General features: G+C 46.5%; 1 protein-coding gene across 5 annotated transcripts in view; it reads left to right on the forward strand.

Moving 5' to 3' along the window:
• The first annotated feature begins 4,382 nt into the window (after positions 1–4,382).
• Positions 4,383–20,130, forward strand: part of COL26A1 (collagen type XXVI alpha 1 chain) — a 175,734-nt gene continuing 159,986 nt past the window's right edge. For 4 of the 5 annotated variants that reach the window (XM_030472591.1, XM_030472594.1, XM_030472595.1 and 1 more), the window contains exon 1: positions 4,441–4,829. In XM_030472591.1, the coding sequence (XP_030328451.1) occupies positions 4,678–4,829 (152 nt within the window). In that variant the 5' untranslated portion in view covers positions 4,441–4,677. Of the gene's footprint in view, positions 4,830–20,130 lie in introns of all 5 variants that reach the window. The other variant, XM_030472592.1, reaches the window with a different exon arrangement.

Below are 20,130 nucleotides of genomic sequence, written 5' to 3' on the forward strand. Positions count from 1 at the left end.
GAGAAAGAGTAAGACATTAAGAGCTTAAATTGCAACAAAACAGCCTGAGGTTGGATGTTAAGAAAAACTACCAGTACAGAGCATGAAGCATTGGAGTATGTTTTCAAATGAGCATGGGGAGTTTCTGTCTTGAGGTCTTTAAGCACAAGGCAGAAAGATTTGTGCCAATAGTAATCTGTGTATAATAGATCCTGCCTTCTAGCAGCACAAAGGAAGAGGGAATAAGTAACTCTTGCAGTCCTTCCTGGCTACCTCTGAATGTGTTTCTACTCTGGCAGGTTTGAGTGGGATAGACTTGGTGCTAGTTTGGCCTTGGCTTTATCACCCCTGTGTGAATCCCTGTTTTATTGCATTGGTGAGGCAGATGGATCAGGGGGTGTTCACAAACTCCCTGCACTTGTGCAGATCCATGCTTCAGTGTGTGTCCAGTCGGGAGAATTCATGCCTGACGTCAAAGGTGACATAAATTATTTTTCCCAGGATACAGTAATGCTCAGAATACATAGAATTCCACCTTGAGTCATCACATTTTCCATCTGCTGAATTATGTTTCAATCTGAGTTACTTTATCCAGAATATTACTTTATAATACCCACACAAGTGCTTCACTCAGGCAAAGTTCTCATCTAAGGTCAATGAATTTTGCCTAAGTTCTGACTTCTGGATCACTTCTTGTGCTTCACACAGTATCACTGTCTATCATGTTTAGTGTCTGCTAAACTGCTTGTGTAAGCGTGATGGCTTTTCAGTTATATCCCATTTTGAGTTCAGCTGTGATTGAATCATTCCAGGTCACATTCAAGACATTTTCACACATTAGCTACCTCCTGCCTTAAAACTACCACAATTTCGCTAAGGTTTGGTTTGACTCCCCAGTAATAGATGTGTTACAATAACCTTAGAAATCTTATAATTCAATTTATAACAGAGGTCTTGAACTCTTCCTGTTACTAACATCTTATCCATCTCTGCTCATTTTCCAAGGTTTCCTTTTCTGCTTTGTTATATCACAGGGAAATAATGTAGGCGTTTTAGGAAGCTACGAGGGGTTTATCCAAATCAGTTTTGGGTTTAGATGGTCTTATCAATGACTTCATTCTAACTTCAAAAGGACACTTCATAATTCTAAAGCTCCATAAGGTCTTATCAGCTAGAACAAAGCTGCTTTTCCTTTGGTCTCCTTAGTTACCCACATGAAAAGTGCACTCACAAAATCTGTTTGCCATCATTCTAACAATATTGTGGCTCTTTTTTTCAGCTAAGTACTGACTTCTGTAGAACTGCAAGTGGTGCTGGACCATTGAGATGTCATTGCAGCTCTGGAGCTGGGCTCTGCTTGCAGGTACAATTGTGCTTTTCTACCTTTCTGAGCCACCTTTCAAACTGAAAACAGTGTAGAAAACAAATCCCTCTTTTGCTGTATCATTCCAGTTTTTTTCCTTTGCAACTGAACAGAAATCAGACTAAGCTCTGAATGTTCCTTTTATTGTCTGTATTCCCCCCCCCCCATGCTGGCTTGCATATGGTGTATATGCTTAAAGAAATTATAGATGATTTCGGGGATGTGTGATGTCTCGGGTATGCTAGGAAGCTGAAAACCACTCCAGGCCATGTGAAACCCCACATGCCTACATGTGTCCAATGGATCAGTGTTCTGACATGACACTAAGGCTGTCACTTGCACGGAAGGTGAGCAGTGTGGGTCCCTCCAAGGACCATGTTTTCATGATGGCAAAGTCAATAGTGTTGCTAAATGGAAAACCTGGCCCTTGCCTCTACTATTTCCCCTTGTGGTTCCATGCACCGTGGCTTTCTAGTGTGCATCCTGCCTCTTCCATTTTGAACTGCACTGGTAAAATACATGCAAATCATTTACTTAGCCCTGGTTGCCTGGGCAAATCTTTCATGCACAGGCATAAAAAGTGTAGCTTTACATTGTGAAAGATATTCTGTCTGGTTTAGAAGAACAGGACTGTTCAGATTTCCAGGGTTCTCTTCTCAAAGCTGGTCCTTCTGATAAATGGGATGGGTTATGTTTTTGTTGGCTGTCTTTGTTACTTCCATCACTGTGTTTCCAATTTATCAACATAGTTTTGAGAAATTGTTAGAATATGTTGCACTCTTAAGCACCATGGGGAGGAAAAATATTCATTTATTACCGCTATTGTGCTTGAGTATATTATGCATATCCAAAGGACTAAAATGAAATGTCATCTTTAATTCTCCCCTCACAGTAGACAACATCACCTTTTTATCCCCCCTCTTTCCAAAACCAGCTTGGAAGTTAATTCTTCATGTTCATTTTAAATCAGCCATACAGAGTAGAAGCAAGTGTGCATTTGGGACAGGGCAGAAGTAACAGGAGTCTGGAGACTTAAACTCTATTTCTGGCTCTGCCTGCAGCTCTTTGCAGTCTAGTGCAAAGTCATTTGACCTCTGGTCTCTCTCAGTGCATGAAATAGGAAGAACATCAGCTTCCTACAGATGTCTCTAATAATTTGCCAGAATCATGTCTTGTCTAATCACCTGTGTTTAATACCTCCAAGGGTCTTGCAAAGTCAGTGAAGGCTGAAGCAGCAAATTTTGCATGCAACCAAAAATAAAATGCTCTTGGACAGTTAAGACTTGAAGAGCTTCCAAAGGGGCTAACCCAAACCAGGAGAATGGCTCAGAAAGCTGTTTGGTGCTGATAAATACTGATAAATGATCTATCCCAGCCTGTCAGGAGGGGGAATTTAGTGTGTATGGGACAAAAGGCTGAACCAGGCCCACAGCACAGAGCCTGGTGCTGCAATAAGTTGTCAGGGTGAGGGTCCAGCTGCCCCCACTTTAGCTCTGCACACACAGCTGAGGATGATCACCCAGATTAAAGGGCGGTGGAACCTCAGAGAACTTTCTAGTGGTTTGTGTGTGCAGCTTCTCTCTGCTTTCCCTGAAGAAGGGTGAATTTGGGGTAGTTTGTAGCCTTACTTAGAGGGGAGACCACAGTGTAAGCTCCTTTTCTGTTACCCTCTTGAGCTGAGCAGAGGTTTCCTGAGGACTGACCCTGAGCAAAATGGCTGAGTGGCTCAACATCCTAGGGTGAGTTGCCCCAATGTGTTTTCTTGGAGGTGGGAGAAGGGAAGATGTTCCTTTTGTTAAGGGTAAGGGGAGACTGAAGGGAGGGGTGCTCAGGGCTGTGGACAGAGGGCTCTGTTATGTCCCAGAGCTTGTTGTAAATAAATAGTGTCTGAGTGGGCTGGGCGGCCTGGTGCTGCCAGACCACACCTTTTGAGCTCCTTTTGAGCCCAAACAGTGCTGATCCATTGCCTGCTCTAGCTCTGGGACACCCCGGGGGGGCAGCTATGGGGTAACCCCAGGGAGGCCGCATTGAGCTCCATCGCATCCTGGACCTCTGCCTCCGTGTGTGATGTGCTCTAGTGATTAATGACAGCGGCTGTTTAAAAACCTGGTGCCTCGTTTGCAGTCTAAACTTGTCTGGTTGCAGGCTCCAGCCAGGGGCTATTTATCTCTGTGTGCAAGCGCTGGAGATGGGCACCGCGGGGGAAGGGGTTACCCCAGCAAAGACCCGATGTCAGGGGTAAATCGGGGCTGTCTTTGGAAATCTCTCCGTGTGTTGTTTGGTTCAGATGGGTTGTCTGGTCAGTGAGCTGCAACAGCCAGGTTCCTCCGGGGCCTGGGAAGGCCAGCAAGGGGGTCTGTGACAGGCACCAAACGGGGGTTGTACAAGGGTTTTAAACACATATTCTGCTTTTGTACAGAGAGCGAACGCCTTGCTGCTGGCATCCTTCTTAGGCTACTGCCTTTGTGAAACAGCCACATCCTTCCAAAACTGTTCCTCCTGCCTGGGGCTGACTGTGCAGGTCTCCAAGCCCAGGGCCATTCTAGGTGGTGGCAGTGGGGATGGCTCTGTGTGATGCCAGAATGAGCAGGATGCGCATAGAACGGTTAGGGTTGGGAAGGACCTTAGGATCATCTAGTTCTAACCTGTGAATGAAGCGTCTTTAAAATGATTTATTTCCTACCTTATCTGTGTAACTCTGTGGTGCGAGCGTAACGGCAGGCACCAGCTTTTGGGTGTTCGCGCCGCTGAAGCGCGGTGGGTTCCCCTCGCCCCGGCTCTCGGTTCATCAGGGAAACCCAGCGCCCCGTGCTCTGGCGGCGATGTCCCGGGGTCGGGCTCCTAGCGCTCAGCCGAGTGGGAGCGCGGAGCCCGCCGCGTTCCGTGCCCGCGGCTCGGCCGGCGGGGAGCCCCTCTGCCGCGGGTCTGCAGCCAGGCCTGGCAAGGGTTAACGCTGAAGCCCCACGCCCCCTTTGACGGAGTCGGGCCAACCTCGCCAAATTTGAAAAGGCATCCGGGGCCGAGAGTGCGCCCTGGGCGCACAGAGCCGCGCTGGCCCCGCACCCCTGCGCGGGAGCCGCTGCCGCCGGGCTCGGCGTGCCGAGGGACGGGGCTTGCCGAGGGACGGGGCTTCCCTTCGCGACCCGGCTTCCCTTCGCGACCCGCAGTCCCTGTGTCCCGGCACCCCTGCCCCGTGGTACCCGGTCCTGGGGGCACCTCCGCGCTGTGAGATCCTGCTGCGACCCCGGCCGGGGGAGGCACGGTGGAGCCCCGCGCCTGCCGAGTCCTGTGAGAGGAAAAAAGGGGTGCAGGAGGAGACCCCCGTTCTTGCAAAAATGCATTTGGCTCTTTTCTTGTCCTGGTGCTGCTGCCTGCATGGATGCGCGCTGGGGACTGGCTTCCTCTATCAATTCCCAGCATCAACCCTGCAGCACAACTACCCAGAGCAGAGCTCAGGCTCGCCGGGCAGCGGCTTCGCCAGTCGCCGGTGAGTAAGACCGGGTCCGCCTCCCTGGCGAGGAGGCTGGGCCCCGCCGGTAGCTCCCGCGGGGAGCAGCGGGCACGGCAAAGCCACGGGCAGGGTGCGAGGGGCTGGCCCCGCTGCCGTCCTCGTCCCAGGTGGGGTGGGCAGGCTCCCTACCTGCCCGCAGCAGCGTCTCTCCATGGGCAGGCAGCGAGTGGGGAACCGAGGGGCTGAGCTTGGGCAAACCGAACCCGCTGACTCTCCCTTCTCGCCCCCCCTCCCCAGCCCGCCGGGGAAGGGTCGGTGGCTCCTGCCCCAGGATGCCGGCGGAGGGAACTGTTACAGCCCTGGGCTGCGAGGAAAGACTTGTTCAGCTCAACAAACGAAAGATCTTAATTACAGATCTCTATCCAAGAGCCGCAGCTTTCAAATAGCTGTTTAAAACTAAACTTCCCACTGTTCTCCTCTCCCCCCACTCCAAACCAATTTCTTACAAACTTAGTGTAAAGCAGTTTTGATTTAGTGTGTCTTGCTGCTTCAGTAGAGCAAACAATTTCAGCTTCTCCCCCTCCCCTCTGTTTTCTCTGGGTATTTCTCTAGAGGTGAAACAGCTGTTCAGATGAATGAGCCGCACTGTATGAAGCAAGAGAGTGGCTTAACCTGATTCCAGTTGTTCTTGAATTTCACTCCCGCCCCCCCCCCCCGCCTTGTGATTCCCTTAAATGGGGACTTGGGAATTTAATATTCAGGGCTCGTCCATCCTGTCTCTACCTCTTTTCCTCCTCCCTTTGCTAATACCAACTATGCATGAGTTACACTGCAGTGGAGGAGGGCTGATGTTCACGCTGCTAACTTGGGTTAGGAGCTGGGATAAGGCATCTCCACAGCAGCTTTCCATCCGTGTGTCAGCAGTACAGGAGTGGGCGCTAGCCTCGTGCCTTGCACGGCGCTCACATATGGTGCATATTTCATCTCCAAGTGGGGGTGGTTTTGTTTGCTGGCCTGTCAAACAGGCCTCAGTCTGTAGGGGGTGTGATGTTAAACTACAGTAACTGTCAAAGGGTTTGAAACGGCAGAAAATTATAGGAGAGTAATGGGATAAACCTATCCCAGCTGGATCTGTTCCAAGGTACCCCCTTCCCAAAGCATGAGCTGCAATGAGAACCACATGTCATTTGTCTTACATATCTATTAGGCTGCAGATCTTTGTTCAGAGCTACCACGCTTACATGAGCACAGACTCTATCTCTGCTCACCAAAGACCTTCCCCAGTTCACACTCTTGCACGATTTTCCCATGCCTCAGTTGTTTGGATAGCTGATGCTTTGTTAGGGGAGCGCGTCCCTCTCCAAGTCTATAAAGTGTTGTGTAAAACCATTTAAAGCTGATTTAAACAATGATGTTGGGAAAGCTGGTAAATTTATTTAATTTTAGGGGTTTCTTTTGTCTGATGGAACTTTGCTATGTGAGTATCTCCTGCTCTGGTTTAAAGCAGAGGGGGAAATAAAAACAATTGAAGGGAAGGAAAAATCACTGGTGGACATTTTGAAGTAAAACTTGAAGTGCTCAGTCAAGTATTGCACATTGAAGCAATCTTTGGGATGTTTTAATTTCCCCTTGAGTGGTGCAGTTTTGTTGTTGGCACTGTCTAACAGCTTCACTTTCTGATGGGAAAATCTGTGTGGGAAAACTTTACCCAGCCACAGTGTCAGACCTTTGGGGGGAGCCTCCTGCAGGGTGCAGCTTCAGGTTGGGGTTTAATGTGGTTCTGGAGAAGAATGAGGCTTTTTGCTCTAAAGTCTGACATTGGTCTGTGCGAGTGTGAAACGTTTTTTCAGGCATCTGAATCAGACTGGTATAAACTGTTGTTGATATTGTTCAGTGTCCCTTTTGCCACCTAAACAGGGGATCTTAGTAGCACCTGAATTATGTGAAGCAATAGCAGCTCCACCACAGCAGAGCTTGCTGGCCTCTGCCCTGAAGAGGCTGCAGAGGACATAATATGGTGGGTAGGTGGTTACTATCTACATGGCCATTCTCCCTTTCTCTTCTGCAACCTTGCCAGTGACTTCTGGCGCTTTTCCTGGGTACCATCAGCCAGGTATAAGCAGGTCAGAGCCTTGGTGCTGCAGCTCCAGGCTGTGGTATGTTGCAGCACATACTGATGTGATGTTCTAGAGCTGACACGTTTCCTTGATACAAGGCACACCACATTCCTTGCAGTTGCCCCTTTCTGTCCTTGATCAGCAAGTGAAGCTTCAGTTGGCAGATCCTGGTTATTAGACCAAAGCCACTTGCAGCCTGCCTGTGCCTGTGCTTGGATTGCTTTGAAGGTCTGTAGAGGATGTGCAAGTACCAGTGCCTGAAATCCAAGCAGCAGCAGTGTGTGTTGGTGTTGCATAGGTGTAGCAGTCTCACTATTCTGTTGGAAATTCACATTCAGCACATGCGTTTCTAACTTGATACTGTGTTAAGGCGATGAGAATGGGAAGTGGGTCTTACCCAAAGTGTAAGAATGGAGGGGCTGTCTGCCAAGCAGAAAGAGTTGTCGTCCAGACTCGGCCATGAGTAACTTTGCTAACTGGCTTAAGGGAATCTTACTCCCAGGCTGTAAGTAGCTTGGTTGTCAAAGAACACCTGCATCTGTGTTAGTTGTCTTTGGAATTAGTGTTCTCTTAGCTTAACTTCTCATCCTATTTTTCTGTACTTTCAAATAGTCATGCATCAAGCCTTCGTGAATTTGGCTGTGGGAGTTGGAGACTTCTGAGACTAGATGTAGTGCTTAGACTGGAAACCTCTTTGGATGTGGAGGCAGCTGAAAGAAACCTCCCCAAGAGGAACCTGAAGGCATTGTAGGATGATTCTTACTGCTGGCTTTACAGCAGCATCACAAAATCAGCTGGCATGGGTGAAAAGTCCATCCATGTTAGACCTTCAGAACACTGCACCTCAGCCTAAGAGTTCCAGTCAGTGAATGAACAGTAGAACCACAGTGTTACAAATACCAGGACTGTCCAAGCAGGCTTTGTTATCCAGGCTACACTGGGAATTACAAATTAGTACTTATTTTGGTCACTAGTAATTCCTAGCACTTCCTACAGCAAACTGATGTTTCTTGAGGATGGATATGGGGAGGAAATGAATATTGGTCAATTGAAATCTATAAGTGGGAAAGGTATTTGAACTTAATCAGTTTGCTGTACTGAAGCTTGCCTTGCTTTCTCTCCCCTGAAAAACCTGAAGTGTTGGTCCTTTCAGATGGTTAAGTGATGCTTGAAATACTTGTCAGTTATTCCTTGGGGCTAGCAGGCTCCTAGTAGGTCACTTGAATGGCTGGCTGGCAAGATCAAGATGTCTGGGTGGACCAGTTGTAGGTCTATCTGTTCTGTTTAAAATAGCTGCCTGCATTGTGCCTGGTCCTACAGCTCCACATTTGCTAGGATGGAATTGTTCCTCCCCAACTCCACGTGAAGGACTGTTCACAACTGGCACTGTATGGTAACAACCTCCACCCTCCTAGGTGAGGTTTTAGTACTTTCAAGTAAATGTGGGTCTCTTTATGTGACAGAAGCCTGTTCTTAATATTAAAAAGTGATCTATAAATCAGTGTCCTGATTGATGCAGTCTGTCTGAGTGCTTTCAGAACATGTATCTGGAGTTTTCCTGATGGTTGTCTGTTAATTTTCCCTCTGCCAGAGATGATTTGAACCTGATTTCAGCCCTAAACTCTGAACCTCTTGTGGCTCTTAAGTGGGTGTGGAATAGAAAACTATACATATTGGAGAAATGTGGTTCTCTTTCCTTGTACTGACAGAATCTTGCTTTCTGAGTCATTCCCTCCATCACTTAATAGCCTGTTCATTGCCTGAGGTCTCTGGTTTTCTATGGTTTGCTGTGGACTCTGTGAGGATGTCAAGCAAGCAGACTGGGATTTGTGTCATGCTGACTCCTCTGCACTGATTTTCCTTTGAAGCCCCCTACCCAGGTAGCAAAGGGGTCAGGAGGTCTTCAGCTCATCACCAAACCCTTGAACCCTCCAGTGTTTGTCTCCTGGACTCTGCAGCCCCAGGATCTTCCTCTGACTTGTGGGGTTCAGTGCTGTAACTTTGCAATGCAATGAACAGTGAAGCCAATGGTGTAAGGACCTAGCAACACTGGAATGGCTTTGAAATAGCAGTCGTGACTGTAGCTACTGCACTAAATAGTATTGGGTTAGGAAATCTCCTATGGTCTTGCCTTTCCAGCTGCTTATGTGAATCATTTCCTCTCATGTAGGTTTCATTTCCCAGCTCTAGGAAGAAAAAGGGAGTGGAGAGGCAAAGCAATGGGTGGCAGTGAACTTGTGCTCCCCTTGGATAAATTAACAAATGTGTCTCTTTCAATAACCCTTATTTGTTCATTTTCTCAAAGCTGAGCTTGTTACTGCACTGAAATCTTGGTGAAAACACACTAGGTTAGAAACTGCACAGCTCTGCCCTGAGTGGTTCTGTGACACCTGGATCATGGAATGTTTACTCCCGTCTTTGTTTTATTGGGCTGTGTATTGATAAAGAGGGAGAAATGAAGAATGACTTTGAGGTGATGATGAAAGACTCTAATGCACTCCCTTGAAAGAATCTCTTTCAAGCACAGAGTGCATTAGGTCTGCTGGATTAGAATAATGGAGCAGCTACTCATGCTCTTTCTTGCACTAGACCTCTAGCATGTCTGGAAACATTCCTGGTCTGTAAAGCACAGGCTATCTCTCCTGTAGCGTAATACCAGAATTCATCCAACCTCATTTCTGCAATATGCTCAAAGCTCTCAACTCACTTTTAATTAGAGAGATGCAGACAGTGGTTAAACTTACTTCCACTGAGGCATAACGTTTATTTTGGGGCTGTGAGCATAAAGCTCCCTGTGCCAACTTGGATATCACCAAGACTCTGCTAAGGATCAGAGCTGCTAAAGATGAAAAAAGCATAATGCTACTAATTGGGTTGCTGTCCTGCAACTTCTCAACTTTTTATATAGTTGAAAAATACTATAGCTCCTGCTTAGTGTTTTTATGCACAATATGGCACTGATCTACATCAGAGTCCTTAATACTGCTACAGAAAGGAGCGAGGGTGGGAACTGTGATATTGTTCCCTATCGGGTTTGTTCCTTAACTCCTGTTCAGGCAGAAACAATGTGATTTGTAATGTATTGCATGGAATAACATGGTTTAGGTAGTTTGGCTGGTTTTGACAAGTTTGATGTTTTCCTCCTTTTGGAAATGAACAGATGTGTAAAGAGTGTGCTCGGGTGAAAGTGTTGCCTGTAATGTTCAGGCCTGGCTATTGGATAATAGTTGAATCTTTTTTTGAGAAGACCAACAAATAGGAAGCTATTTCAGGGTTAAGAATTCTTTTCAGCTTCCAAAGTAGTGAAGTTGTAGCTCTGACAAAATAAAAAAAGCCCTCTCCTGTCTCTTCAGAACTGGCTTTCACCCAGAGGCCCACACAGTGGATGCCACTGAGACAAGCTGAAGGTAGCTTCGTAACGTTTCCTGTTTGGGACAGATCAGTCTCCACTTCCACATATATGTGGTTTATCTGGAAAAGAGAATCTGCCACTCACAGTAGTTGATTTTGAAACCTCTTTGAAGCTGAGAAGGTATCTGTGAGCTTCTCTTATGTAGGGCTCTTCCTGTTACTTTGATCTGCTGCATGTCCTCTGTCTGTCCTCTGAGGGCTGGGTAAGGCTGTTGTTTGCTCAGTACAAAGGAAAGTGACTGAATAACAGAACATCTGTCAACTTTAAAGCCAATGTGAGGTACCACTCCATAAAATGCATCTATTCATGTCCAGTCTTGACATCGGATTCTGTAGTCACGTCTTTTTAATTGGTTCCAACTTTTTCTCCCCCTAGAAACTGGATGGTACTGATACTCATCACAGTATTTGCACTACGTATAGGCATGAGATGCATTGGAGCATCTCAGAAACACCAGTGCAATGAGGCCAGGGAATATCCCCCTGGACATAGCTATGTAACCAAGTTGTACTGAGTCTGTAGAGTTAAGAACAGGTCCAGGCCTGTTTCTTCTCAGTGTGTCTCCCCCTTTGGTTTTTTTGATGTATGTGCCCTCCAGAGGGGAGTTGTGTTTGACTTTACAGATGGACAAAGACTCTTGATTTCTGCTTTCTACTTCTCAATGAAATAAAAAGACCAAGTACACGTGCTGGGAAGAACATGCCTCATAAAGGCAGTGTGGGCAGAGGCATTTTATGAGATACATGTTTCATGTGAGGACAATTTTGGGGGTGGACCCTGCTGAAGTGAGGAAGGAAGGGGTGCAGCAAATGCCATTGCAGAACCTGGGTATTAAGGTCATTGGTTGTCTTTGTGAGAAACTGCCATAGGATGCTCCTTACCCTGTTCATTTTGGATGTTGGAGCTGTGTAGGACTAAGACAAGACAGCAGCATAGGTGCTAAATGAGCTAAATACTCCTTTTACCCTGTTGTGATGACCTTGTGAGATGGGAGTTGCTCAGTTAAGGCACTGCACGAAAGCTTCCCTTCTGTCCTTGCCTTGTTTTGTGCCTGGGGTCAGTCAACATCTGCTTTTTCCCCACAGGACTCTGCTTGTTTAGTTGTTCAAAAGAGTGGTGCTGGGAGCTCTCAGCTGGGTTTGAAATGCTGCTTCTCATGGTGGAAAGGCTCGGGGCAGATGGGCTGCTGCGGCGGTGGGGATGACATAACGTCTCCTGGTGCCGCAGTGCTTGGTGGGGTGTGGTAGCCCTGAACGGAAGGGCAGACATTGCTTTTCTGCTCTGTGCTGCTCAGCCCTTATTAAACTCAGATGTTTCTAACCCCTTCCTCCAGGCTCTTATTGCTGTAAACACAGCAGAGCACAGAGAGCTTTTCAAATCCTCACTGGAGGCATCAATGGGTGACAGCTCTACCAACAGCTCTCCAGTGTGCCAGTGTATGAAGGGGGGTTGCCATGAATTTAACACTCCAACCCAAGGGAAATTTTGTGTTTTCCCTAAAGAAAAGGACTTTATTTTTTATCTGATGCCCCTTCTCTTCCTCCTGCCTCAGGTTGCTTGGCTCCCTGGTTTTCTTCTTGCCCGATTCTCTGTTCTGCTTCCCCAGCACTGTCTGGTTTCAGCCATGCTGTTCAATGTGGGCTGTCTGGCTGCTTGGCTCACCACTGTATCTTGTGCAAACTTTTGAGTTCTTTGCATCTTCAGGTGGCAGTGAGTGGGATACCAGCTAAAATAAGGCTTCTGTTGCTGTGCTAGGATGACTGAAAAAGGCTCTCCTAGAAGAAAACACCTAGATCTGGCTGCCAGCAGCCCTGTATCTCAGCTGTACCTGTTCCAGGTTTACTGTGTGGCTCTGTCAAGGTTATTTTTCAGCTATTTGTGTAGGGAGTAATAGAGGAGAGACTGCCGTGGTAACAGGGTCTTAGATGCTTTCTACTTAGAAACTGCGCTTCACAGAGTGTGAGCTACCATACCCCCTGCAGGGGAACTTGCCAATCCTTGGTATCTCTAAATGTAAGCCATTAACTCTGAGGTGGAACCAGGCTTTTCATAACCCTTTTGCACACAGTTCTCCAAGGGCTGTATCTTTGGTAAATATGTTTTGTCTCAAATATCTGTTCAATATCATTCTTTTTGGAGCTGAGAAATTCTCAGCCCAGTGAGGTATCAGAGCTGCTTTGTACATGGTGTCTGACCTGGTAAAAGCTGTGTTCCTCTGTAAGATCATCTGTATGATTTGTGACATTTTTGCATCTGACCCCAGTCTTGTAAATTCATAGAATCACAGAATAGTTTGGGTTAGAAAGGACCTTCAGATCATCTAGTTCCAACCCCCTGCCGTGGGCAGGGACACCACACACTAAATCATGTCACTGAAGACTCCATCCAACTCTATCCAAACTGAGCTAAAGATCCTGGTTCTGAACTGTCAGAAGCTAAATGAGATGTTGGGAAGATCATTGCCATTTTGATGCTGTATTTAGCCACTGGATACTAGATTTCCTTTTGGAAATCTAGGCTATCCTGAGACATTTGAAGATGAGCTCCTCTGTTTCAAGGTTCTCGAAATCTGGTCTCTGAGTCTCTGGCTTGATTTAAATTGCCCTTCAAGAGTTTCTGGCTCATGGGAGGTACAGAGAACTTTTCTCCTTTGGTACTTTACATCCCCAAGAAAACACTGATTTAATTAGTGGTCACTGCAGCTTTGAGGTGAGATTTTAATGCTGCTTTTAATGAACTTACAGCTAAAATGGCAGCGATCCTGAGAACTGAGCTGTCAGCTTGTGTCTGTCACTGGCACTATAGCAGTACAGGACAGAGAAAACCTGATACGCTTAAAGCTTCAGTATTTCAACATGGCAAACCCCACTAACCTAAACAGTGAGGGGGGAGCTGCATTCTTTGCTATGCCTAATCTCTGTATTTTGTTAAACACACATTCCTGCCAGAACTTTATTAGACAGAACAATAGTGACCAGCTGGGCAAGTGACCCTGGCTTTTCTGGCTGGCAGAGGAATTCAGCATCTGAGGAGCTGAGATTCTCATGTGCAGCTTAAGAGTGGTCTGGATTTAGTTGCTTTTAATTATCAGCTGGCTGATTCATAAGGCTTTGTTTTCCACCCTCTTTCCCAAGAAAAAGACCATTCCCTTCAATGCTCAGTGTATATTCTATAGAGCAGCACTAAGTCTGGGAACTGAGACTTGCAAATTCTCTCTTTTCTTTCTTCTAAATAAAATGGGAATGGTAATATTTCCCTTCATGTAAGGGAAGGCTCTGGGGAGTACTTCATGAGGGTGTGGTTAAATCTTAGAGGGGAAGCTGCAAAATCCAAAGCATTGTATATTAATATATGTTTATGGAAGTTTATAATAAATCTATGAATGATAATACTTGGTGCTTGTATAAACTTCCACTCTTACAGAATAGAGGTCGTTGTGCTCCCTGTTCCCTGCACCTCTCTGAGCCTGGATGACTGAAATTAGTCTGCTTGATCTTTGCAGGGCAGGATTTAGTTTGGAGAGGGGGGAGAAGGAGGTGCTGAGCAGGGCAGGCTGGATTGAACAGCAGCGGAGCGTTGGGTCATGGCACAGGCTGTGGTGGTGCTTTCCTTTCCCAACTGCAGTGAAAGGCTTGTGGGAGGCTGAATGTGGAAAGTACCTACAGAAGGGTCACTGCAAAAGTGCCTGCAACTGGTGCCATCAAACAGCCTTTGTGCTGAGCAGGTCTGGCTGGGATGCTGCAAACGTTCTGTTCCCATGCAGTGTCTGCAGTACAGCAGAGAGCAGAAAGGCAAATTGGCTCTGTTGGATGTTGCAGCAGTTGGCTTAGCGCTGCTGTAAATCAGTGTAACCTGCAGTGCAATGCAGTCTCCCTGCAGTGTGTTTCAGGATACAGCACTGAGCCAAACAGCTTAAACTATCGCACAGTAAAAAGCTGTCTCTTGGGCCACTGTTACTGGAAGTCACTAATGTATATCACAAATGATACAAAAACTTTTGGATTACAAAGTTGTAGGAATTCTTCGGCCTGTGGCTAAGCTTTGAAGGAGTGTGCATTGCAAGCAGAAATAATAGGGTCTCATTTTGCCAAGCACCAGAAAAACACTGGAGTCCTGATAGTGTGATTAAAACCCTTTCAAGACCTCTGCAACCAAACCCGTTGGAAATTTATTGCAAGGACCACAGCAACATATTCATTTTCTTGGGTAATGTCCTTTGAAACAATCAAGCTCTCTAATTATGGCTGTCAGGCCCTGCCAAGTGGTTACTGGCATCTGAACTAGAAGGTTTTCAAAGCAGCTTCTACAAATGACCAGAATTTTGCTGAAAATGAACTTTCAGGTACCATTTGGAGGAGTTGCTGCATAACCTTTGGGAAGGGAAGGGTGAAGCTGTATCTGTCTGCACTGGGTGCGAAGAGAGGGGAGAAATGGGAATGTAGAAATGATAGGAATTGTCACAACTCATCTCTTCATGGAAAACTAGATGGGTTTATATGAGATGCTTTGGCTGGTGTCGTGGTTGAGCCTGGGAGTTGCCTTGTGCCACCCACATCTGGGTGATTGATTTGCATCTCAGCATCTCTGTGCTCTGTGGAGGCAAGGCTCGCTTTGCAGGGCATGTCCTTGAGCTCTGATGTGTGTGGTTGGGGTTTGTTTAAAACACCAAAAATATCCATAAAACCTCAACCAACCAAAAAATCCCACCAAAAAACCACCACCACCAACAAAAAACCCCTCACAACACACACCACCAAACCCCACACAAGCATTTGACTGGAATTGCACACTCCACGTGGCTCATGGCTTGGATGTTGCCAACAATAATTGACTAGGCTGTTCCCATGGGCATCTCATCAGCAAGGGGAGACAGTTCAATAGTTGTTCTCTCACTCCCTGTTCCATGCTCTGAGGTTCAACCAGCCTTTTTGATTGCTGTATGTGAGAGTAGTTTCAACTGAAGCTCATACCAGTTTTTTTCTGCTGCAGGAAGTACATGACATGAATCTGTCATGGCCATTTAATTTGACATTGAGCACTGGTGGGTTCAGTGGCTTGGCTGGTCCGTGGCATCCCTATATGCTTCCTTCTGCATGGGCCGAGTGAGTGGTGGGGTGGTGGCTTGCATGGTGGCTGTATTTGGCATCATCCTTTGCTGAGGGGCTGCATGTAAAACTTTCTCCAAGCTGCAGTGAAAGGTGTAAAGGAAAACTCATGTATGTGTGTATGAGGGAGAAAAAGCACAGGTGAGTTTTAGCTGTGGTGTGTGAAGGCTGTTTCCATGTGTACTTAGTGTAATAATAAGCTGTAGGCTGGTGCTGAGCAGCCATGTGTTCATGGCTTTACTGGTTTGCCCACAGTAAGTAAAATAGCAGTGTGCTGTTCTTCCCAAAGTACCAAAAAGGGTAGCAAAAATACAGAATAACTATAATAAAATTCAGATCATAACTGTCCTAAACTTTTCTGTTCCATGCTTTTCTTTGTATCACTCTTCAGGTCTTCAAAACCAGAACACTCAGAGGATGGTCTAGTGGAAGGTGTCCCTGCCTGTGGAACAGGATGAGCTTTAAGGTCCCTTCTAACCCAAACCATCCTATGATTCTAAGATGATCCGTGAGGTCCCTTCCAACCTGGTGTTCTATGATTAAATCTGTGTAAATAGGAGAATAAAGTCAGCTGTGTTCCATGGCTCTGCCTTGAATTCACCACAAGCTTTTGCAAGTAGTATGTGTCTAGATGGCATGGGGTATGTCTAGTACCGGTTACTGCTTCTCTACACTCACAGACTGATACTCGTCTCAGCAGTAACTCCAGACATTCCCATTCCCAGTGAGGGATGCCTGTGAAGCCTTTGCTTTAGGACGTTGGATCATTGGGGTGCGCCAGTTTGCACTCTTACTGAACCTGTGGTTCAGGTGTTGTGGTGTTTTCCACTTTGCCTTGGTGGAGCCAGCTAGGTTGCCTTTTAACCTTCAACAACAGCCCAAACCCCTCTACAAACCCCCAGCTCATGGAGTTTGCCATACTTGGAATTCCCCACAGAACAGGGCAGGAATTCTTTCTGCCCACATGTCGGTACCTCTCCTTTGGACCTCCTGCTGTCCCCTCTTGCTCAGTGCTGCTTGCTCCCCATCCAGCTTTCCACATGTGTACTTGGGAATGTTTCAAGGCAGTGTTATCATTCCTAAGGAATCTACTATGCGTGCACAGGCTGTGGAGGGGTGTTTTTTTCGGCTCTTATTACTTGGCCAAATCAAACCCATTTTCCACCTGGATACCGAAATGGAGATCTCCTCCCTCAAGACCATCTCCCTTCCAAATAGAGGCTTCCAAAGCACCGAGGCACTAAAGCGGTTTCTTCTATTGCTCAAGAATTTTTTAATAATAGGGAAAGGTGTTGGTGTTTCTGCTCACAAGAGGAAGGAGTTCTTTCTTTTTCCTAATGAACAAACTGGATTGCAGCAAGGTTGAAAAGGAGAATACAAATAATTGTTCTTGGCTAGAAATGAGGTGTGGAAACTGCTTCCAAAACTAGTGAAAGCTCAGAAGATGTGTTAAAAGCAGAACCACCTTTTAAATTGAAAATAGATATTTAGAGCACTTAGTTTCTAGATGTCTTTGTACAGCCTGTCTATAGGTGGATATAGTGCAGTGGATCCTTTGTGATTGAAATGTATAGTTGATATGAGTGAGTTTAAAACTTGATGAGGCAATTCAGAGTGTTCACTAGCAGGGGTTTGGGACTACTGTGTGCAGAGGAGCTGATCTACAGCAAATGCTGTGTGGTTCCTTTTTATGGCATTGGAGGGATGCAGTTGGCAGAGTGTAAGAGTGGGAGTCTGGTGGAAGATGAAGAGGAGGCTGCTGGTGTAGCTGTGTGCCTGTAACTCCTGCGTCCAGGCCCTCTTATGTTCCATGGAGCTTTGAATGAGGCTTCCACGTTGTGCAGAGGAAGCACTTTGAAAAGGCTCATGACCAGCAACTGGGGAGTGGTTTAGGGCAATTCATTACTGCATTTAGATGGCCCTGGGAATGACTGGCTTGAGAGGGAGGCAGGGAAGGGAAAGATGTGCTCACCCATAGGTGTGGATTGGTGTTTGTAAAGAGTGTTGCTAGTTTACTACACTAAAGGTGATTTTTGAAAGGTTTAGGCTGTGCAAGTAGGAATCTACTAACCTTAAAGTTATGGAGGTATCCTCCTGCTTTAGCTCACTGACCCTGATCTCTCTCCCAGTGTGTACTTGCATCAAAACTGCCTGTTTTAAAGGGCAAACTCTGCTCTCTGATCACGCAACAGATCTTGGGTTTGATGTTCCTACTTCCCTACACATGAAACTCCCATGGGTGTGACTGGAACAATAGGATTATTTTCCAAATTATGTTTTATTGCAGTAACGCCCAGGACAGGCTTGTGCCAGACATGGCAGACGTGGGCTAGAGAGTCTTCAATTTAAATAGCAAATTAACACACAGGCTTGGGGGTTTGTTTTTCAGCCTGATTAACACTTTGAGTACCCAGGCAGAGAGGTTCTGCAAGGCTTTGGTTTCACTGAACTGGGGTCTTGTGTGGCTCATTTGGGGAGCTCTGAGCTAGGCAAGCAGAAGGCAGCTTGCTTTACCTACCCCACGCAGCACAGCCTGGTATGCAGAGAGACCTGGCGTATCAGCAGAGCATAACCGGAGAAAAGTGCTTTGCTCTTCAGTACAGGCATGTTCATATGCTCATAGAATGGTTGGGGTTGAAGGGACCTTAAAGCTCATCCAGCTCCAACCCCCTGCCATGGGCAGGGACACCTTCCACTAGAGCAGGTTGCTCCAAGCCCCTGTGTCCAACCTGGCCTTGAACACTGCCAGGGATGGGGCAGCCACAGCTTCTCTGGGCACCCTGTGCCAGCGCCTCAGCACCCTCACAGGGAAGAACTTCTGCCTAAGAGCTCATCTCAATCTCTCCTCTGTCAGTTTAAAGCCATTCCCCCTTGTCCTGTCCCTACAGGCCCTTGTAAAAAGTCCTCCAACTTTCTCAAAGGCCCTTTTAGGTACTGTTGGTAGGATATAGCTGTTCCCAGAAAATCTTCCTGGAGCACCAGCAGTAGGTGGTCTTGTCTCAGGCAAATGCTGGCTGATGGGTGCCTGAGCTGCAGTTGCCTCACTGAATGCAAGTGGCTGAGCTGACAAATCAAAAATGGGAAAGAGGAGTTGTTGATCTCAAAGCAATGTAAGTAGATGGATTTGTCTAGACTGACTTATTATTTCTAATCACCTTCTCCAGCACTGGAAACATTAGAAAGCTGGAGGATTTTCTTGCTGTTTCTTTAGCAGTTTCAATGAGGATGTTGTGACATCTGCCTTTTTGTATGGTAGTAACCTGAAACAAGAGATGTGGAATAAAGCTGGGCCTGCACCCTTCCTGCAACTTTGCTCTAGAAAGAGGTCACCTTGGCTCATGAAATCTAGTTCCCAACAATGATGGGCAACCACATGGTAGATGACTACTCTAGAAAGGGCTGCTGCATAGTCCCTTGTATATTAGGGACCACAGACTCCTTTACAGGTTGCTGAAGACCTTGGCTGAATGAAATGATTGTAATGTGCCATAGCAAAGGAGAAGGAGGGAGGGCAGGTGGCAAAAGTGTTGCTAGAAGAGTTCTGGGTTCTGTTTGCCTGACACAGCTGCCTCTACAGGTATTTTCATCCTAATACTTGTGAATCTGGAGCTCTGATATGCTTTCAATGCCTTTCTGGGCCCACCGAACACTGCCCAGAGTGGTGAAATAGCTCAGGAAAGCAAATGTGTTCCCTTAAAGAGAAAAAGCAATGTTTTGTCTGTGGGATCTCCAATATAGCTTTTGGTTTTTAGCTGTCAAAAAGGTCTGTCTGTCAGTGACAGTAATAGCTCTAGGAAAAACCTGACCCGTGCACGTTACAGCTTAGTATCATACAGTTAGTAGGAAGCAATGACTTGGTCATGCTATCCTGATTTTTTCCTTTGATATGCTCAGTGCTCTCCTTTTGACATTGCCTTTTGTTCCTGTTGTAATTTGTGGCTTTTGGTGCCAGTATAATGCTAATGAAAACCACTGCTTCGTTTAGCAGAGTCCCTGTGTTCCTGTCATGCATGTGGCTTTCATTGCTGCTGGGCTGGTAAGTGCTGTGAGTTTGGCAACAGAGGACTGAATGTGAGGCACAAAGATGCACTGTGGTCTGTACAGAGCTCTGCAAGCAACAAAACAAATCCAGGAGCAGACCCTGTTCAGTCCTTGCGGAATGGCTGTTGATGCACACGGATACAGGCCCTGGAGGGCTAAGGACAGGGTTTGAAGGAGATGCTGAAAACCAGCAGGAGCCTGATTTGTCCGTTTTGGAGGACTCAAACTATGCCAAATGTTGTTTTGTATGATGTAATGCAGCAAGGGGCATTAGGCAGCTATGGGTGCTGCCTTTCTCCATGGTGGAGGAGAGTCTGTAGCCACAACAGGAGTGCTAGCAAAGCACAGGATGCTGTTACAGGGTTGCTGACTCCTTATGCTAGTTCTCTTAATGTTTGTCTCTCTACGAGGTGTTGAGGACAAGCAGGCACGTGTCTGTCATGTTTTTCCACTTACAATTTCCCCTCCACCTCCTAATTCAAAGTTAAAGTTTAGTTCTGAATGAATTTATGTTGGTGTAAATTTAGAGGTACTGACTTTTATCAACGTTAGTCTTGTACTTTAATGAAGATAAGGGCCACTGTCCTCAAGTTAAGCAGTTCTAGATCAGATCTTCAGAGGAGGACTTAGAGGCAAGTGCCAAATGGCATCTTTGAACATGG

The sequence above is a fragment of the Strigops habroptila genome, assembly GCF_004027225.2.
Source record: "Strigops habroptila isolate Jane chromosome 13 unlocalized genomic scaffold, bStrHab1.2.pri S16, whole genome shotgun sequence".
NCBI classification, from domain to species: Eukaryota; Metazoa; Chordata; class Aves; order Psittaciformes; family Psittacidae; genus Strigops; species Strigops habroptila.